Here is a 17,442-nt window from a genome sequence, read left to right on the forward strand (position 1 = left end):
CCAAAAGTTAAGTATGGCTACTCAAGAAGACTATATAATATGTAATATGTATAAATATTAATACATAAGAAATTCCTCCCATTTTTATCTAGTTAAATAAGCAAAGAATTTTAGGACAGACACTTTAGATGGCCTTAGTCAGCCCAACTTTTTCCTGTCCTGCTTGTACTTCTCAGAACATACCAAGAATGAACTGATCTAAGCTGGGGACAGAAACCTTCATAGGGGTTGTGTCCTTGTTCTTTCTAGAGAAGTATGTTGTACATGTTTATGCTCAGTGATACCAGTTTTACCTAGAATACAATACCCAGAGTGCTTTGGGATCTTTCAGATGTGGTATTACATAGGATATTACCATCTGCTCTGGGTAGCTTCCCTTACCTAGGAGAGAGTTTATTCGCTCTGCTTGTCTTTGCTGACTACCTGTATTGTATTTTCTTTTCCTAGTTTTACTGTGTATTGTGTCTCACTAGACTAGACCTAAGAACCTTTACAGAAATTACTAAAGTGTTTCAGTGCTCAAAATGTAGAAAGTATATCACAAAGTAGTATGGTGTATCATTAATGCTACAAAATTTAGACCTGGCAAGAAAGTTGACATTTTTGTTTTTACAAACTAGGATTTGAGCTATACCTTAAACTGGAGAAAAGGAAGCGTAAGTAAAGGTTGGGAAGAAATAAGCAAACACTCTTCTCTGAATTAAGAATGCCTAAAGCAGGAATGGTGTTCATAGACATCCTTGTACACTAAATATATAGTTTTTTTACACTTTAATAAAGACTGGGATTTAAGAAGATCTACCTGGACTATGGAAGACACATGTAGCTATGTGAAATTTCCTGAAATGCTATGTTATTTGGCCAAAGGTATTTTTGCAAATGTCATGGTCACAAATAAGCTAATTTGGGGTTAAGTAAAAAAGATTATTCACTTGGAAAATCTTATCAAAAATTCATTAAATCTAGACTAGAGATGTAGTGAGTCAATTTCAAACACTGAAGACATTCTCTTGCTGACCTTAAAAGTAATGGCCATGTTGAGAGTTACATAGCAAGATATAGTGGGTGTTTTGCATATTAATGGCTTGTCAGCAGCCAGCAAGAAAACTGACCTCAGTCCTATAACAGCAAAGAACTAAAACCTGCAAGAAGTTGAATGAGCTCAAAGACGACACCTCACCCAACCCTACCACCAAGCTTCAGAGTGTAGCCCTGATACCAGTTGTGTGAGACAGTAGGTGTTTTTCCTTAGAAACTACGTTTGTGAACATTAGTTACACAATAGAAAACCATGGAGAGCTCTCACTATCTTGTCTCAAAGGACAAGGATTACTTATGATCTATGAAAAACAAATGGATGATCCATTGAGTTCACAGAAGCTAATTTTGCCTACTTTCCAAAGGATAAATGCCAAAGAAATTGCTAATAGTTAAAACGTGATATTAGGGGTTCTGAAGCCAAGTAGGTGTATTAAACACAAGTTATTAAATAATGGGCTAGAGATACATAACTCAGTAGTGTGTTTGGCTAGGTATGCAGGGTTCTGGGTTCATTCATTAGCACTGTAAAGAAAAAAATCATGATGCCACCTTATTTTACAGTAGATGACAATACCTAAAAATAAGGTGTCACTACTTAAAAACTCAGTTATACTCCTTATTGTCTACATTAAACTCAATGACACACGAGACCCTAACAATTTGACACCAGCATCACCTTTACCACACTTTACCTGAATCATTTGTGCCAAGCCTTTTTTCACCTGGTTGTAGCACTCTTACACACACACCCATTATCTATATTTTAATTAACTAGTCAAACATCCTGACTTATTGCTCACTGTTCATGTTTATATGCCCAGTCTCCACTGTCACGCAAAAGGCAGATACATGTATGGTGTGTGTTTGTATATGAGAATTGTGCCACATACATAAAGATGGATTCCCCCAGAGCTGGAGTTACAGGTGAGTCCAACATTGGTTCTCTGGAATAGGAAGAAATGCTCTTCAGCCCTGAATCATCTCTACCCCCAAGTTGCACCTTTTTAGTAAAATGAATGTTACAGTACTTTAAGAAAAGCTGCCCTTGGGGCTAGGCCTGATGGTTCACGACAGCAATACCAGCATCAAGAGGCTGACAAAGGAGGACTTCAAGGCCAGCCTGGGCTAAATAATAAATCTCAGACAACTTGGGCTGCATATGGGGACTCCATTTCAAAAACAACCGACCTGCTGTCAGAAAATGTCATGGCCCCAGTGCCCGTAGCATGAGGCAGATGTTTGTTTTTCTGCAACACCTATATAGGGAGGTGGCAGGGCACTATTATTATCCTTTTCCCAACAGAAAAAAAGCATAACAGCGACAACATAAAATGATACGTCATATTATTGGCAGTCGTGAAATATCTGTAAGAACATAAGCTGGTAGAAACTGGAACCTAAGCTAATTCATTACTCTGCTACCTGTTGGTAGTAAGCCTCAAACTTGAATATGCAAATCAGTCATCTGAGACTTTCCTTAAAACTCAGCAGAGCGTGGGGGAGGGAGGCCACAGGTGCTGAAAACTTGCGTATTTAATACAATCCTTGGAGATGCCAATATCTGGGCTCTACACCTAGACCTTTAGATTGGAGCTGCCCACCAAGGTCCTTCCGGGCCTTAACAGATGTGCCTGATCTGTAAGTACACATCGCTTTCTAAATTTCGGAAGACACTAAGTATCTACACCGGACTTATATGCAGATCTTGAACTGCTATTTTATATTTGGTAAGTTAACCAGAGCGATTTTTTAATTCCTTACGTCACGCGCATTACATTAGGAGTGGGCCGCTTGACACTCCATTACGAACCTGGTAAAAATAATGCCTCTCTTAGGTAGTTCGAAAGCACATCTTTTATTGCACTGCCGGAAATAATACTTACTTTTTAAAAAGAACCACCAGCCAGTCTTCTCACTTCTGCTCAAACTCCACCTAGTCTACTATCACTATCTCCCCTCTGGTTCCCACGCTTGGAGATCACATAGCCTACAGGATAACTGAAGGCAGTTTCCAGCTCCGAGGCATAGCGGGACCAATTGCCCCAAGCGATGCTGAAGGGAACGATAGGGAGCCCGCTACACCCTGCGGGCTCCTCCTCCTGCTCCAGAGGCGACTTCCCCAAGATGGCGGACGGCGACGAGTAGCTTCCGCTTCCGGTGTGAGCGACCCGGCTGGGGGGGCAAGATGGCGGCGGCAATAGGGGTCCGCGGCCGGTTCGAGCTGCCGCCTCGCTCTGGCCCAGGGTGGCTTCTCAGCCTTTCCGCTTTGCTGAGCGTGGTGGCTCGAGGGGCCTTGGCCACCACGCACTGGGTCGTCACGGAGGACGGGAAGATCCAGCAGCAGGTAGCGGCCAGGGTGCCCCTCTCTCCCCGTCAGGGGCATCCCTGAGCCGGGGCCCTGGGAGGCTCCGCGCGGTTCCGCCCCCAGCTCGCCTCCCCGTGGTCCCCGCGGGCCGCTCGACCCCGCGCCGCCCCCTTCCCCCCGGGTCTCCCTGCCCCAGCTCTGCCGAGGGAAACTTCTCAGCCTTCCACCGTGGGGCCGCGCGCCGTCCCGGAACCGACCCTGGGGAACCTCGGCTTGAGCTGGGGGGTTTAGGAATCACATAGGCATCGTTATTTCTGCCTTGGGAGCCTGTGGGCCGGGTCCCGCGCCTCCCCGCCCCCCGCTCTTCCCGAGGAAGTAGAGAGCAGGTGGCAGTGCCGGGGAGTGCGCGAGTCCCAGGCTGGTGACAGCCAGGGTAGCTTTAGTGAATGGATCAATCACTTAAAGCGACTCCTCCAGTCTTCTCTCCCACATGGTGGGATTTGTTTCAGGATATGGTGGTTTTAGGCTTTGCTGTTAGCCAGGTCTCAGGCTCATTAAAGACAACCCATTCTTGCACCTTCCGAAGGGATGCCAGAAGATGCCTCTGGTGGCATTGTCTGCATCATTCAGCTCTTAAGTGCACTCATTCATTGCGTCTTTATTTTTCATTGCTTCTTTACCCAGTTCCTGTGACCCAGCCCGGCACGCAGCATATGCAGTTAGTTTACTAGATTATTGTATGCTTGAACTGATTTCTCAAAGGACACACTGCTTTTCTTATGTAACTTTCTAATGCCCGCAGTTGCGCTTATACTGCTGATGCTTAGAGTACGTGTGTGTGCGCGCGCGCGTGCTCACGTTCCACCACAGACTCTTGTAAACTTAATGACTTTCAATGCTTGACAACAATCGGAAAACGTCCAGCAGACGTTTAAAAAGTGAAGTGTATACTCCATGCAATTGAAGCATAGTAACTCTAATGTTTTAACTAAAGTCGCGTGAAATTAGTGATCCTTCGGGTTAACTGTAGAAACACTAAATCTAAACAAATATAATTTTAAAAAGTCAGCCCGTCTTTCTATTCTGCTGTTTACTCGCTTGTATTTATAGCTGTCTCCCATTTTAAAAGGTTTCTTTTCATGAATATTAAGCTCCAGCTTAATTTTCATTGAGCTCCAGCTGAGGCTTAAAAAGGTTCTCAGAAACCCTAGAAGATACAGTAAGGCAGTCTTTTCGACATAAGATTAGAAATCTTGTATCCATTTGTTGTTTTCATCTTTTGTCTGCTGTTGCTGGTTTTCTCTGAGGCCCTCATGAAGGGAGATATTGAATGAGTACTTACACTGCAATTTGGGGAGCTCTTCTCCTATTGGCTCTTTTGCTATATTGTTTCTGGCCACAGCTATTTATACTCTATGACATTGACTTCTCCTTCCCATTTTGGTGTCCTGCCACTTGGCTGAAAAAGTAGCCCATCTGAAAAGTGAAGGCTCATTGATGGATATGGATTGTTTATGTGCTGAAAATGCAATGGAAAAGTTAAATTGGATTTGGCTTTGTTAACAAATGCTGTCTTTGCACACTGGATCTACGTTTTAGAAGGGAAATCGGAGTTTTAGTAACTTGCCTCAGAAAAGGGCCAAATCTTCTGACTGCCTAGTCATCCCTTCAGTAAGTAGTTAGGCTTAAAGTTAAAAAAGCAAGTCTTTTTTACTTGTGTCTTTTTAAATGACCCCTTTTCATTGACTTTTCCAATTCTTCTCTGCACATTAAAAGTTGCAGCATTGAGTTCTGGCAGCCATGAAATTTTATTCTATAAAAAATAAAGTTGCACACAACAGTGTAATAACTGGAGGGTAGGGATAGAGAGAATGGAGTTAATCTAAAGGGAAATCAGTACAAATCAATAAAATAGGAATTGAATATGGTGGGCAGCTTTTGTTTTGCCTAACTCCTGTGTCCTTTCCTGGCAATAAACTTAATTCAGGCAAAACCTAATAAACATAGTTTAGATTACACTCAGTGGTCACATTGGGTATATATTAGTACACAGATTTGGGGATACTGTAGTTCTGTTCATAAATTCGAAACATAGTTAGGCCTCGGTATATATACTGTACCCTAAGCGGCATATGTAATTCCCACTGCTTGGTTCTTGCTTCTGTCGCTCAGCTGAGAGCAGAAGTGTGGTTTCAGTTTTAAAATGACCTCCTATCAAGAAGGAGCTATGGGCAAACTGAAGTAGAAAATCTTAAAAAATTAGAGTGGCAAATCCCTCTCGGATTATCTAAATTCTTATATTTAAACTTTTTCTAGTTATATGTAAGTCAGTATTTTTTTACAGCATAGTTATTTTTTTACAGCAAATGTGAAGATGTTTATATGAATTAATAATCAGAACTGGAGCCAACTATGGTGGCACACAACTCTAATCCCAGCACTAGGGAGGCAATGGCAGGTGGATCTCTGAGTTTGAAGCCAGCCTGGTTTACTTATTTAGCAAGTTCTAGGCCAGCCAGATGTGTATAATGAGATCCTGTCTCTCAGGGGGGGAAAAAAAATCAGACTTGCCCAAAGCGTATATTTAATTAGGGGCATTTCCATCATTGCAGTTAGTTTTAAGTACAGCATGGAGTCTTTACCGGGAGAAGTGCATATTCATTGGGTTTATATCTCAAGCCTTAGCAGACCCTAAAGATCAATACCCACCAGTTCAACACTGCAGGCTTGTGATTGGGCAAGTGTAGAAATCCTCTTAGGTGGGTTGAGTTGGGGCTTCAGTCAGGCAGATCTACATTCCTGCAGTCAGCCTCTTCACAATAAAAATGGGTTGCTGCTGGCTACAGCAAGTGCCCAGTGCGTGCCATGGAAAATCAGAGTGCTTCTTTTCTACAATCCCTGCATTAGCTAAGAAGCATACCTTCCTAGTACTGAACTACAGGAACGTACTCTAGGGAGTCATGGAGTTGGGTTGTGAAGCGAATGCTCCATTTGCTATGTTTCTTCCCACCATAGACAGACAAAGATTAAGAAAAAGGCTGACCACAATTGCGAGCTTTTTCTCAACTTTGGGTTCTGGGATACCTTTTATCATTCATTGCCCCCGTGCCTAGAAAAGAGAAAGACCATCTATCTGTCTTCATTGTCCTTCCTGCTGCTCTGACCTAATACCCTTACAAAAACACCTTAAGGGAGTTCACCACACCATGTTACAGTCCCTCATAGGAACATGCAGAGATGTCAGGGTAGCAGGAACTTAAGGCAACCACTTTGAAGCAGTTACTCACATTACAGCCATAGAGAGCAGTGAGTTAACACATATAGGCCATTGCTCCCCTCACTTTCTCCACCTTTTTTACAGTCCAGGCCCCAACCCAGGGAATACTGTTACCCACAGAGGATGGGTCTTCCCATCTCAATTAATAAAACCAAGACAATTCCCCAAGAGATGCCCACTGGCTAATTTAATCTAGCAGTCCCTCATTGAGACACGCCAGTGGTTCTAGATTGATTCAGACTGACAAAACTGATGATCCTACTTTATATCTTTTATTTAAGCAAGGGTCCGTAACTTGAACTCAGTCTGTGGATTAGATGAGTGTGTGCTATTCACCAGTTAGTGTGAGGATCTACTGTGGGTTTTTTTTTTGTTTTGTTTTGTTTTGTTTTTAGGCAATTAGGTTAAAAAAAAAAAAACACCCCTTACACCCTTACATCATCCTAAAGTGTTTAAATGGGCTTCAGAGTTAGGTTTAGTGGTACTACACATCTGTAATGCCAGCACTTGGATATGGAGGCAGGATGGTCAGTAGTTTGTTATCCTTGTCAGTAGGTTATAGTAAGGTAATGGCCAGCCTGGGCTATGTAAGATCATGTCTCTAACACAGACTTGCGCTTGTGACAAACAGGCACACACATTCACTTGGAAGAAGGAAAGCAAGCATGCTTCAGCTAGAGAATATAGGCAACTTCTTCGTAATCATAACTGGGGCTGTTGCTGGGTGGTTTTGTGAAGAATAAGCTTCTAGACAATATTTTCAAGTATTTCTTATTTTTTAATTAAAATATAATTACATTGTTTTCCCTTTCCTTCCTTCAACCCTTCCCATATAACCCTCTGCTCTCTCTCTCAAATTCATGGCCCCTACTTCTTTAATTTCAGTTAAATACTTTTGCTGTTTAATTTTGATGTTCTTTGCTTAACCATAATGTAGCAGCTTTTCTTTCCCCTCCCTTCTTCTCCTCCTTCCTTTTTCTTGTTCTTTGTTTGTTTCTTGAGACAAAGTCTCATGTAGTCTAGGCTTGCCTCAATATAAAAGTCTCATGTCAGTAGACTTATCTCAAAGTAACTGTGTAACAGAGGCTTGTCTTGAACTCTGATCATTCTGTTACCACCTTTCAAGTGTTGAGATTATAAGAATACCCATCAGGCCAAGGTTTTTTTCTCCCCCCCCCAATACCTGCTAAATAAGGAACGTTAAATAAATTTTTGGATTAGCCTACAGACCCTCTGCAGTCTCTAGTATCCTATTTAGTTTTTGCGAGTTGTTTTGTTTTGTTTTTCATTTGTTTTAGAAAGGTTCTCATGTATCTCAGGCTAACTTCAGACTCACCATGTAGGATGACTTAGAGCTTTGAACTTTGTAACTGTAAGGTTACAGGTGCATGCTTCCATGCCTGGTTCATCTCCTATCAAGTGAACTCTTGAAATGTGCTAGCTAAGTCTCTGCCTTCGGGAAGAATCTCTGTCGTTACCCACTGTCTCCACAGTGTAACATTTGTTTTCTTTCTTTCTTTCTTTCTTTCTTTCTTTGGATTGAAGTTTTCTTTTATTGTCTCACTTCCTAATAAAAATTCATATGGAAACAGCAAAAAAAAAAAAAAAAAAAAAAAAAAACATAAAAAAAAAAAAAGCCCAGTATAATCAGAATAATCTGGAACAACTGAAAGACGGCTTGGTGAATCGCCATTACTAACTTTAACTTATACTACAGAATTAAAATCAACATGTTTTTGGCATAAAAACATACACATTTGTCAATGAAGTAGAATTGAGTGCCTACATTTCAATCCATGGTTCTACAGTGGGGGGATGGGGGAGGGAAATGGGAGGAGGGAAAGAGGTGGAAATTTTTAATAATAATAATAAGTTAATAAGAAGCCTGGAAAAAAAAGCATTTGTTTTCTTTACCACTGTTTTCTTCTCCTCTAAAGTTAGAACCATCAAGTTTTAAATTTAGTGTCAGGGGAGTATTTTCTGTGGGGAAGGAATTCTTAAAGAAAACACATTACAGGGCTAGAAATATGGCTCAGTGAGTGAGGTGGCTCACTGTTAAGAGCACTGACCACTCTTCCAGAGGACCCAGGTTCAATTCCCAACACCCACATGGCAACTAACAACTGTCTGTAACTCGAAGACCTGACACCCTCACAAAAAACATACATGCAGACAAAACATCAATGCAAATAAAATAAAAATAAATTATTTAAGGTAAAAAAGAGTACACGTTACGACTTAGTAACCTTTTTCATATATCTAATGAGTATCATTTAGTAGTGACAATATTTATAAGCATATTCATCTACAGTAGCATGCATTTTGTGCTGTTGGAAGTACACATTTTTCTACTCATCACCCAGTAAGTGGAAGAATAGAAAGAAACATAAGAGCAAATGTGGAAATAAATGAAGGCTCGTCCAATCTGTTTTTCCATTTAGATTATTTCAGCCAAGTATTTCATAGTACATTTAGGCTAAGTGACAATGAGAGGAGAGGGGACTCAAATGTATGAGTTTATTTGGTGACTGTGATCCTCTGCCTTCAGCCAAGCAGATGTCTAGGAAGCACAGATGCTTTTTCTTGCTCACAGTGAAGTTCCTCACAGTGCTGATGCATGAAAACTGATCCTTTTGGCAAGGCATACATGCTAAGTGACTCTCAGCAACTATTGCCCAAAGAAGAGATACACCACATGCAGTTGACAAAGAGGCCAAAGTCCGTATGGCACTGCTCTTCAGTAGGTTAGAAGTGGATGGACTATTTGATTTTGGATCCAATGGTGATTTAGGCAGATCTGAGAGGAGTTTCGCATGCACAGTGACTCAACTGAGTTTCGGTATTTTTTAAGAAAGGAGATCACCTGGTTATGGTGTACCCAGGATATGACCCAAATTCTTCCACAACTTCTAGCCTAACCCTTCCTTCTCTCTAGCCCTTATATAATCATCCGTCAGTACCTAACCCTCCAGCATCACACCCACACACACGCACGCACGCGCATTTTGCTCTCTTTGCTACAAGCTTCCCTAGGTATGTTACGTTCTCCCTTGCTTCTGTCCTCTGCACATCTAGCTCCTCTACTTTGGTGTCATTTTCTTTGTGTTTTCATAGCATGCTGAATTTCTTTCTGAAAGCCTTTATTGTCCCATGTTCTGTCCATTTGCTTAATCTTTTTTCTTTTTTGGTGGGGAGGTCTTTCAAGTCAGGGTTTCTCTGTATAACTGTCCTGGAACTCACTTTGTAGACCATACTGGCCTCGAACTCACAGAGAGATCCGCCTGCCTTTGCCTCCCGAGTGCTGGGATTAAAGGTGTGTGCCACCACCGTCCGGCCCATTCACTTGTCTTCGGTTCCTTTGGACACTCACTGCAGTGGTCCCAAGAGGGTCTGAGTACATCCACCTCCACCTCTTCAGTCCCTCCTGTGCTGTCAGCTATGGGTTTAACTCTTGACCGGCTGCTGGGAATAAGCGTGTGAGTGGACTCCACCTCTTGGACATTTACAGTTGCCTTTATGAAGCTGGTGCTCACTAGTCTGATGATCATCTGGAGGCAGCCTGTTGGAAGTCTCAGACTTGTGGAAATTTTTGAAAGATACAAGTTGATTGAATTGATGAGCCCTTCAGCTCTCAGGCCTGTGTAATAGACGAGGACTGTTATCTCAGAGACCACTTTTGCCCGACTGCTGTTGATCAGGTTATGCTCTGTAAGGGATAACATCCTCTCTTTCACTAGGGTTACATACAAAAGATCAGCTTTATTGCCCAGACATGTAAATATGTCAAGAAGCAATAAGAAAAACAGTGAACAAGAAAAGTAAGAGGAGAATGAGAAAGCCAGGCGGTGTAGACATGGGCTGACGGGTTACAATCAGCTGTGGGCCCAGCAGCTGTTGTAGTTTGGAAGCAAACAGAGGCATGCTGGCAGTGAGGAATATGAGGTCTTACAACAGACCAAGTCAAATATTAGGTCAGATTTGCACTCCGGAATATGGAGAACAGTACCCGTGTCTCAGTGATACTCCCTGATGGCAAAAGCTAAAACAGCAGAAGCTCCTGTGTGTGGTTCTGCAGCAGATAACTCAAGAGTCATGTGTGTACTCTTTGTTCTCTTAAAGCCAATCCAGTCAGCCCGTTATCCCTACAGCTCTCATAAGGACACCCAGGACTTCTCTCATTGCCACTCAGCTCTGAGAAACCTCCACAATCGTACTTAACCTCTTAGCAACCCAGTGGCCTCCTCCTACCTTACTGAACTGTTTACTTTCATGATTGCCAAGACACAGACTCTATTTTTCTTCTGAGCCCCTTGGCCATGACTTTTGTTCTTTTCTGCTTGATTCCCCTTTCCTTGATGACTTTTACTGGCTGGTGTGCTGTCTTGCTCCCGCCTGATGGTCTCATGCAGCCTCCTGCCATAAAATTTGACCTGTTGAAGCCTTCCAAATCTCATCTGAGCTCCATGTCTCCTGGGAGTCTCCACTCAAAGTGGCATATGCCTTAAACCCACCCCACCCCAGACCTGTTCCATTCACCAGATTGCTGAGACACAAAAGACTGGTGTTCTTGACTTTTTCATTCTCTACTTCATACCCAGCCTGAAAATCAGCTGCCACTGTTACTTCCAAAATGCTTCCCAATGCAGCCATGTGTTTCCACTTCACTTCTGTAGCCCTAGTCCAGACTAACTCTGCCTCCGTCCTGCTCTGCTGACAGTTCTTAGCTGGTCTTCCCACTTCTCTTGTGCCCTAGATGGTCTGTCTGTTCTCCCCAGAATCACTGAAAATGTTTTTTGTTTTTTAAATACATGTGGCCACATCAGTCACTCTCAGATAGGACAGATAGGAGGGAATCAGAGAACATGAGAGCATTGGTTTTCCAATCACACATGAAGATGAATAGCTATGTTCTGCTATAGCTTACAAGGCCTGAGAGACCAGAGGCCTGCTCACCTCTCCAGCCTCAGGTCCCACTGTTCATCTTAGGTGATGTACTGGGTTTCAGCCTTCAAACCTGAAATAGTCTTTGGGGCAATTCAAACCTAGCAAGTTTCTGCCTTTGGACCACCCTCTACAGATGCCATCATAGCTCAGCTTGCCTCTTTTTTCAGGTCTGTTCAGATGGCATCTCTTACATACTAAAACATTTCTTCCAACACTGTCTACTTCCTCTGCTTTATTCTTCGTAGCACTCACTGCTGGCGCTATATTATAGCATTTATGTTTTATTTCCTGTCCACTCAAGAAGGCACCAGCTTTGTCCTTTTCAATGAAGTAACCTCAGAACTGAAAACAGTGCCTGGCACATGGTATGCCCTCAAGGAATACTGAATAAGTGAGAAAAGCGTGTTTGCATAAGGTATTTTTACCTGCAATATTTACACGTGTCAGCATACTCATAGGCCACCATCATTTTACTGGTTTGGAGCAGGGAAGGTGTGCTTACTTGAAGGTGACAAGAGGGTTCCTTGATTCCTGTTACAAATGAAAAGCTTGGACAAGCTAAATCCTAAGAGCATAGTGTCTCTGAATAAGAATTGTAGGATGTTCCCTGGCCACATCACAATGAGTGTTCTTCCTCAAAGTTTCTTGTATTTGCAAACACTTTTATGAATTTCTCTTGTAAACATACAACTGGGAACATTTTGTCTGATGACTAACTTGCTAGCTTAAAACCACAATAAAGTAAAAAGCTTCCTTCTTGGTTAAGACTTGGTAGTAACCAGTTGAATGAGTATTCTATATGTATTTACCAGTGTTCTTGGCAGGCTTTTAGAGTCTTCAGGTTTTTTTACTGTCAAATAATGCTATGGCAAGTGAGTGTGTCTCTTTGTGTCCTGCCCATGAGTATTTGTAAGGTGAATTCTTAGAAATGGAGTTAACTGGTTTAAAGAATGTGTTACTCTTAATTTCCTTAGGTATTGGCAAATTATCATGCTAAAGGAGTATGTCAGTATATGAATGTTGTGATTGTTTTGGCTCTTACTCTTTTGGCTCTTTTGAGGGTCACACCACCCAGCTCCCAAATAAATCACATACAGAGGCTTATTCTTAGTTACGAATGTCCAGCCTTCACTTGGCTTGTTTCTAGCCAACTTTCCTAATCTTAAATTATCCTAACTCTTAAATATTAAATTGTCTATCTTTTTGCCTCTGAACTTTTATCTTTTCTTACTTCTACATATCTTACTTTCACTCTGACTCCATGGCTTGCTGTATAGCTGGGTGCCTGGCCCCAATGTCCTTCTCTCCTTGTTCTTGTTCCTCCCTCCCCTTCTCCAGATTTCTCCTTCTATTTATACTTTCTGCCTGCCAACCCCACCTAGCTTTGCTCCTGCCTCACTATTGGCCGTTCAGCTCTTTATTAGGACCAGCAGGTTTTAGACAGGCAAAGAATCACAGCTTCACAGAGTTAAACAAATACAGCATAAACAAAAGTCATATACATTAAAATAATATTCCCCAACAGTTGAAAATGCCCAACAGTAGGTGGGATGTGCAAAACCTTTGTTCATAATTTCACTTCAGGAAAAGATCATGCGTTGCCCTGAGTTAAACAGCACTGTAGCATCAGTAAGAGTGACAAACAAAAAGCCACCTTCAGTTGCATCTTCATGTCTTCCCAGAAAAATTACACTTTTATCATTAATGTGTGTTTCCTACTTGTATTGCAGTAAAAGAAAGCTTCATATTGGTTTCATCCCTTGACCAGTGGGTTAGTAATGAGGTGAACTACATCCAGTTACTCTCTTTAGGATGGTGATTTCCAGTATAAACTAGCAAAGTTATCCCAGGCCATTTCCTTTCACCTTAGTAACAGTATGGCCCAGTGTCTCGCCCTGATTGTAATGTCTTTTCTAGGATTTGAGTAACCCAGTTATTGCACTAAGAATTTTAGAGCTCAAATGTGGTATTATATCTAGGCATAGTGAGTGCTTATATTATTTTCTATTGTTGCTGTTTAGGAAGAGAAGGAGGAAGAGAAGACCACAAACTTAATCATTTTAAACAACCCAAACTTATTGCCCTCCAGTTAATAAGGCTGGAAGTCAACCTGAGACTCACAGGCATAGTCCAGAGGACAGCAGCACTGTGCATCTTTCTGGAGGCTCTGGGCAGTGTCCACCTTTTCGAATGCCTGTGGCTGCCAGTATTCCATGGCTCTTGGCATTGTATCTTCAAACTCAGCAGCAGTGCATGCCTCTGACTTTGTTTTCTTTCCTTGTCTGTCTCTCTGCGGCCTACCACGTGTGTGTGTGTGTGTGTGTGTGTGTGTGTGTGTGTGTGTTCTTGCACATGTGCACACTCTCCCTCTTCCATATAATTTCACAGTACCCACCTGATATCCAAGCTGTGATCTCTTTCCTAATTAAAACAGACTGATTAGCAACAATTCATCTGGTTAACATCTTAAATTCTCATTTGTCATACAGCATAATGTATTCACAAGATTAGGGATCTGAGCATGCGTTGGGCCATTTTTTGCCTGCTGTTATTTGTTCAGTACTTATTTACTGCTTGAGTTAAAGGCACATTTGAGTTACATATAAAACAGCTATCTATAAACAGCAATTGGGAGGAAGGGGCAGGGAAATCAGGGGGTTCACATTTGACTTCAGCTACATAGGAGTTTGAGACCAGCCTGTCTCAAAGGAGAAAACAGCAACAACAGAATCAGCTACATTGCTTTCTTACATGTTGACAAGAGCTTCTTGACAAATACACGGAGAATAATGCACGACTCTTGTCATCTCATCCAACATTTTAGTTTCTTTTCTTGGAAAGTTACAAATAGTCTAGCTGAAAGTACATTGTTTATACATAGTCCCTGTGTCATAAATTCTAATTCCACTGTTGAAAGGGTGAAGACTGGAGAAATCCTGGAACTAGCCAGCCAGCCTAGCCTAATCAGTGTCCTTAAGAGAGAGTGTCTCCCCTCTAAAAGGAAAAAAAAAAAGGAGAATGGCTGTCTTGGGGAATAGCCTTCCATTGTGCAAATGCACACACATGTACCACATACACATATGCACAAATGTGTGTAAGTTTTCATGGTTATAGCCAGGAGCCTAAGTAGAGCTGGACTGATATTTCAAACTTGCAGTTCTCCGAACCTGAAAGAAGGTGAAAGTCCATCATGTCTTACTTGAAGGGTAGTTGGGTGGAGAGTATTGACGGCAGACCTGCCCATCCCCTTAAAACTCCTTCGGACTACCATGGTATGACCACAGCTGGCAGCACAGGTGCAAAGGTTCCTTGGCCAGTTCTTTGACAATGGCAATAAATTAGACTTCAGATAAGATTTAAAGAGAAAGGAAAGGTCCAGGAAAGACATTTAGCTGGTATTTTGGAGTCCTTCTCCTTGGACAAGAGCTGTCTATTTGAATACTAAGAGAAAGCTACCCTCCTGACATTGACTTTTACTTGTCATTGCAGTTTGTTTAAAATTAAATAAAACAAAATTGTTTCCTAGTATGCTCAAGTTTGATGTTTACAAAGATAACATACTTATAGGTAGACGTTTTCATTATAAATTTAAGCAATGTGCACTCACTATTGAAAAGACAGGAAACACAAATAAGATAGTCACCTGAGTTCCATTAACTAGAGCCATACTTTTAAAATATTGTATATAAACTATCAAATTTAAAGTGAAGCAGGAGAAATATTTTTAAGTATAAAAGAATGGCCAATATAAAGCCCACAAAGAGATTGAGATTAAAATGTATTCCTGTGTTCCTAAAGGTTTATGGAAATTCACTGTTGGTAGAAATTTCAGTAGATTCAACTATTTTGGAAAATGTTAGCAAAAACCATGAAGTGTATTCCCTCTGACTTAGACATTCTCTTCAGAGAGAAGAACTTATCTGGACTGCTGTCCCGAGAACATGTGTGGAAGGATGCTCATCACAGTTTTGTTTTTTTAAGAAAAATAATGAGTAACCTAAATTTTAGGAATAAAGTAGGGCTTTGTTAACCCCGAGCTAGGTTAACATTGAGAGGCTGAGGTAGGAAGAGCATGAGTTCAAAGCTAGTCTGCTCACACGGTAACAACCTGTCTCAAAACAAAATATTAACCATGAAAATTGAGGTTGAACTAGGGATACAGTTGGCAGAATGCTTGTGTTCATCCCCAACACTGCATAATTGGGTGTGATAACCCACCCCTGTAATTCTAGCACTTGGGAGGTGGGTCAGAATTTCAATGTCATCCTCAGTTTAACAGAGACTCTGTGTCAAAAATAAATTGGCAGGTGTTGGTGGTGCACGACTTTAATCCCACCAATTGGGAGGCAGAAGCAGGTGGATCTCTGAGTTGGAGCCAGCCTGGACTACAAAGTGAGTTCCAGGACTGCAGGGCTAGACACAATTAAACCCTGTTTCAAATAACCAATAAACAAATAAATAAAAATATGTCAGGATTTGGGAAGATGTCTTCATAAATAACGTGTTTTCCCTTCAGTCCTAGAGCCCACAGAAGGAATCCAAGTGCAACGGCACATGAATATAATCCCAACAATGGGAAAGCAGAAATAGAAATCTTGCTGGCTTGTCCATCTAGATGAGTTACTGAGAGACTGTCTCAAAACTTCAGGTAGAGAACAGCTGAGTAGGCCACCTCTGGCCTTTGTGCATATGTGAGTACACACACACTCAACACAACACACACACACAAATAAATAAATAAATGATGGGGTGGTAGCTTGGTCAGAAGTGCTTGCTGTTCAAATATGAGGACCTAAATTCAGTCCCCACCACCCACATAAGAAGCCAGTAGTAGCACATGCTTCTCATCCCAGGACTGAAGACATTCCAGAGCAGAAACAGGAGGCTCTCTGCAGCTTGTTGGCCAGCCAGGCTAACCTAATTTGCAAGTCCCAAGTTCTACTAAGAGATCCTGTCTCAAAATAGAGTGATAGATGAAGCTGACCTCTGGTCTTCACGTGCACATGAACACGAACACATATGCCTGTATATACACATTATAAGGAGATAAGATTAATGATCCAACTGTATTTACTGGGAGAGACTTTCAATAAAATGGGCAGAGGAATGGGCAGGGGAAGGACTCAATACACTAGAAATTCTTCCCATTTAAAACATTAGGCAGTGGTGGCGCATGACTACAATCCCTGTATTCAGGGAGGCATGGGCAGGTGGATCTCTGTGAGTTCAAACCCTCTGGAACTCCAGCCCCCATTCCTATTCTCCTAGTTTTTAGACAGGGTCCCTTCCCAGACCTGGTTGTTTGCTGCTGACACGCCCCAAGGATTCACATGTCACCACTCCCAGCTTTCTCCGTGTAGGTTCTGGAGCTTGAATTCAGGCCCACGTGCTTACATAGCAAACATTGTTCTGATGGGGTCATCTCTTTAGCACTAGAAGAAGCCTTTAGCTGCAACTGTGAAAATCATCCTTGCTCCAAGCAAGTAAAGATTAGATGGGCAAATTGAAAATGTGCCAGTCTCATTCATTTTAATATTAGAAGTTTTCCACAGAAGTATATTCAGGCTGATAAAAATGTGATAGAGGTCGTGTTTAAAAGTTAGAAGAACCTGGAAGTCATCTAATTGGGTCTTCTCAGCTGATAGACAGGGAAGTACCTCAGGCAATTTGATTCAGTTAGTCAGGGACAAACAGTGAGGGGCATACTTGTTCTGACCTCTGGAGGGCTAGCCATTGTACCTCCAGTGGAACATCAAGCAAATGTGGCATCAAGACAGTGTCCTCAAATAGCCAGCGTTGTGTTGTCTACATACCATACACCTCAGAACATATTACACACGAACAGTAGAAAGAGAAGTACAAATGGCAGTTAAAG

The 17,442-nt window shown here is 41.8% G+C and overlaps 1 protein-coding gene across 4 annotated transcripts in view; it reads left to right on the forward strand.

Annotated features, from left to right (window-relative positions):
- Positions 1-3,212: 3,212 nt before the first annotated feature.
- Positions 3,213-17,442, forward strand: part of Ttc17 (tetratricopeptide repeat domain 17) — a 115,702-nt gene continuing 101,472 nt past the window's right edge. For all 4 annotated transcript variants that reach the window (XM_005364116.2, XM_005364117.3, XM_013352726.2 and 1 more), the window contains exon 1: positions 3,213-3,385. In XM_005364116.2, coding sequence (XP_005364173.1) covers positions 3,227-3,385 — 159 coding nt within the window. In that variant the 5' untranslated portion in view covers positions 3,213-3,226. The remainder of the gene's footprint in view (positions 3,386-17,442) is intronic.

The sequence above is a fragment of the Microtus ochrogaster genome (assembly GCF_000317375.1).
Source record: "Microtus ochrogaster isolate Prairie Vole_2 chromosome 14 unlocalized genomic scaffold, MicOch1.0 chr14_random_1, whole genome shotgun sequence".
Lineage (NCBI taxonomy): Eukaryota > Metazoa > Chordata > Mammalia > Rodentia > Cricetidae > Microtus > Microtus ochrogaster.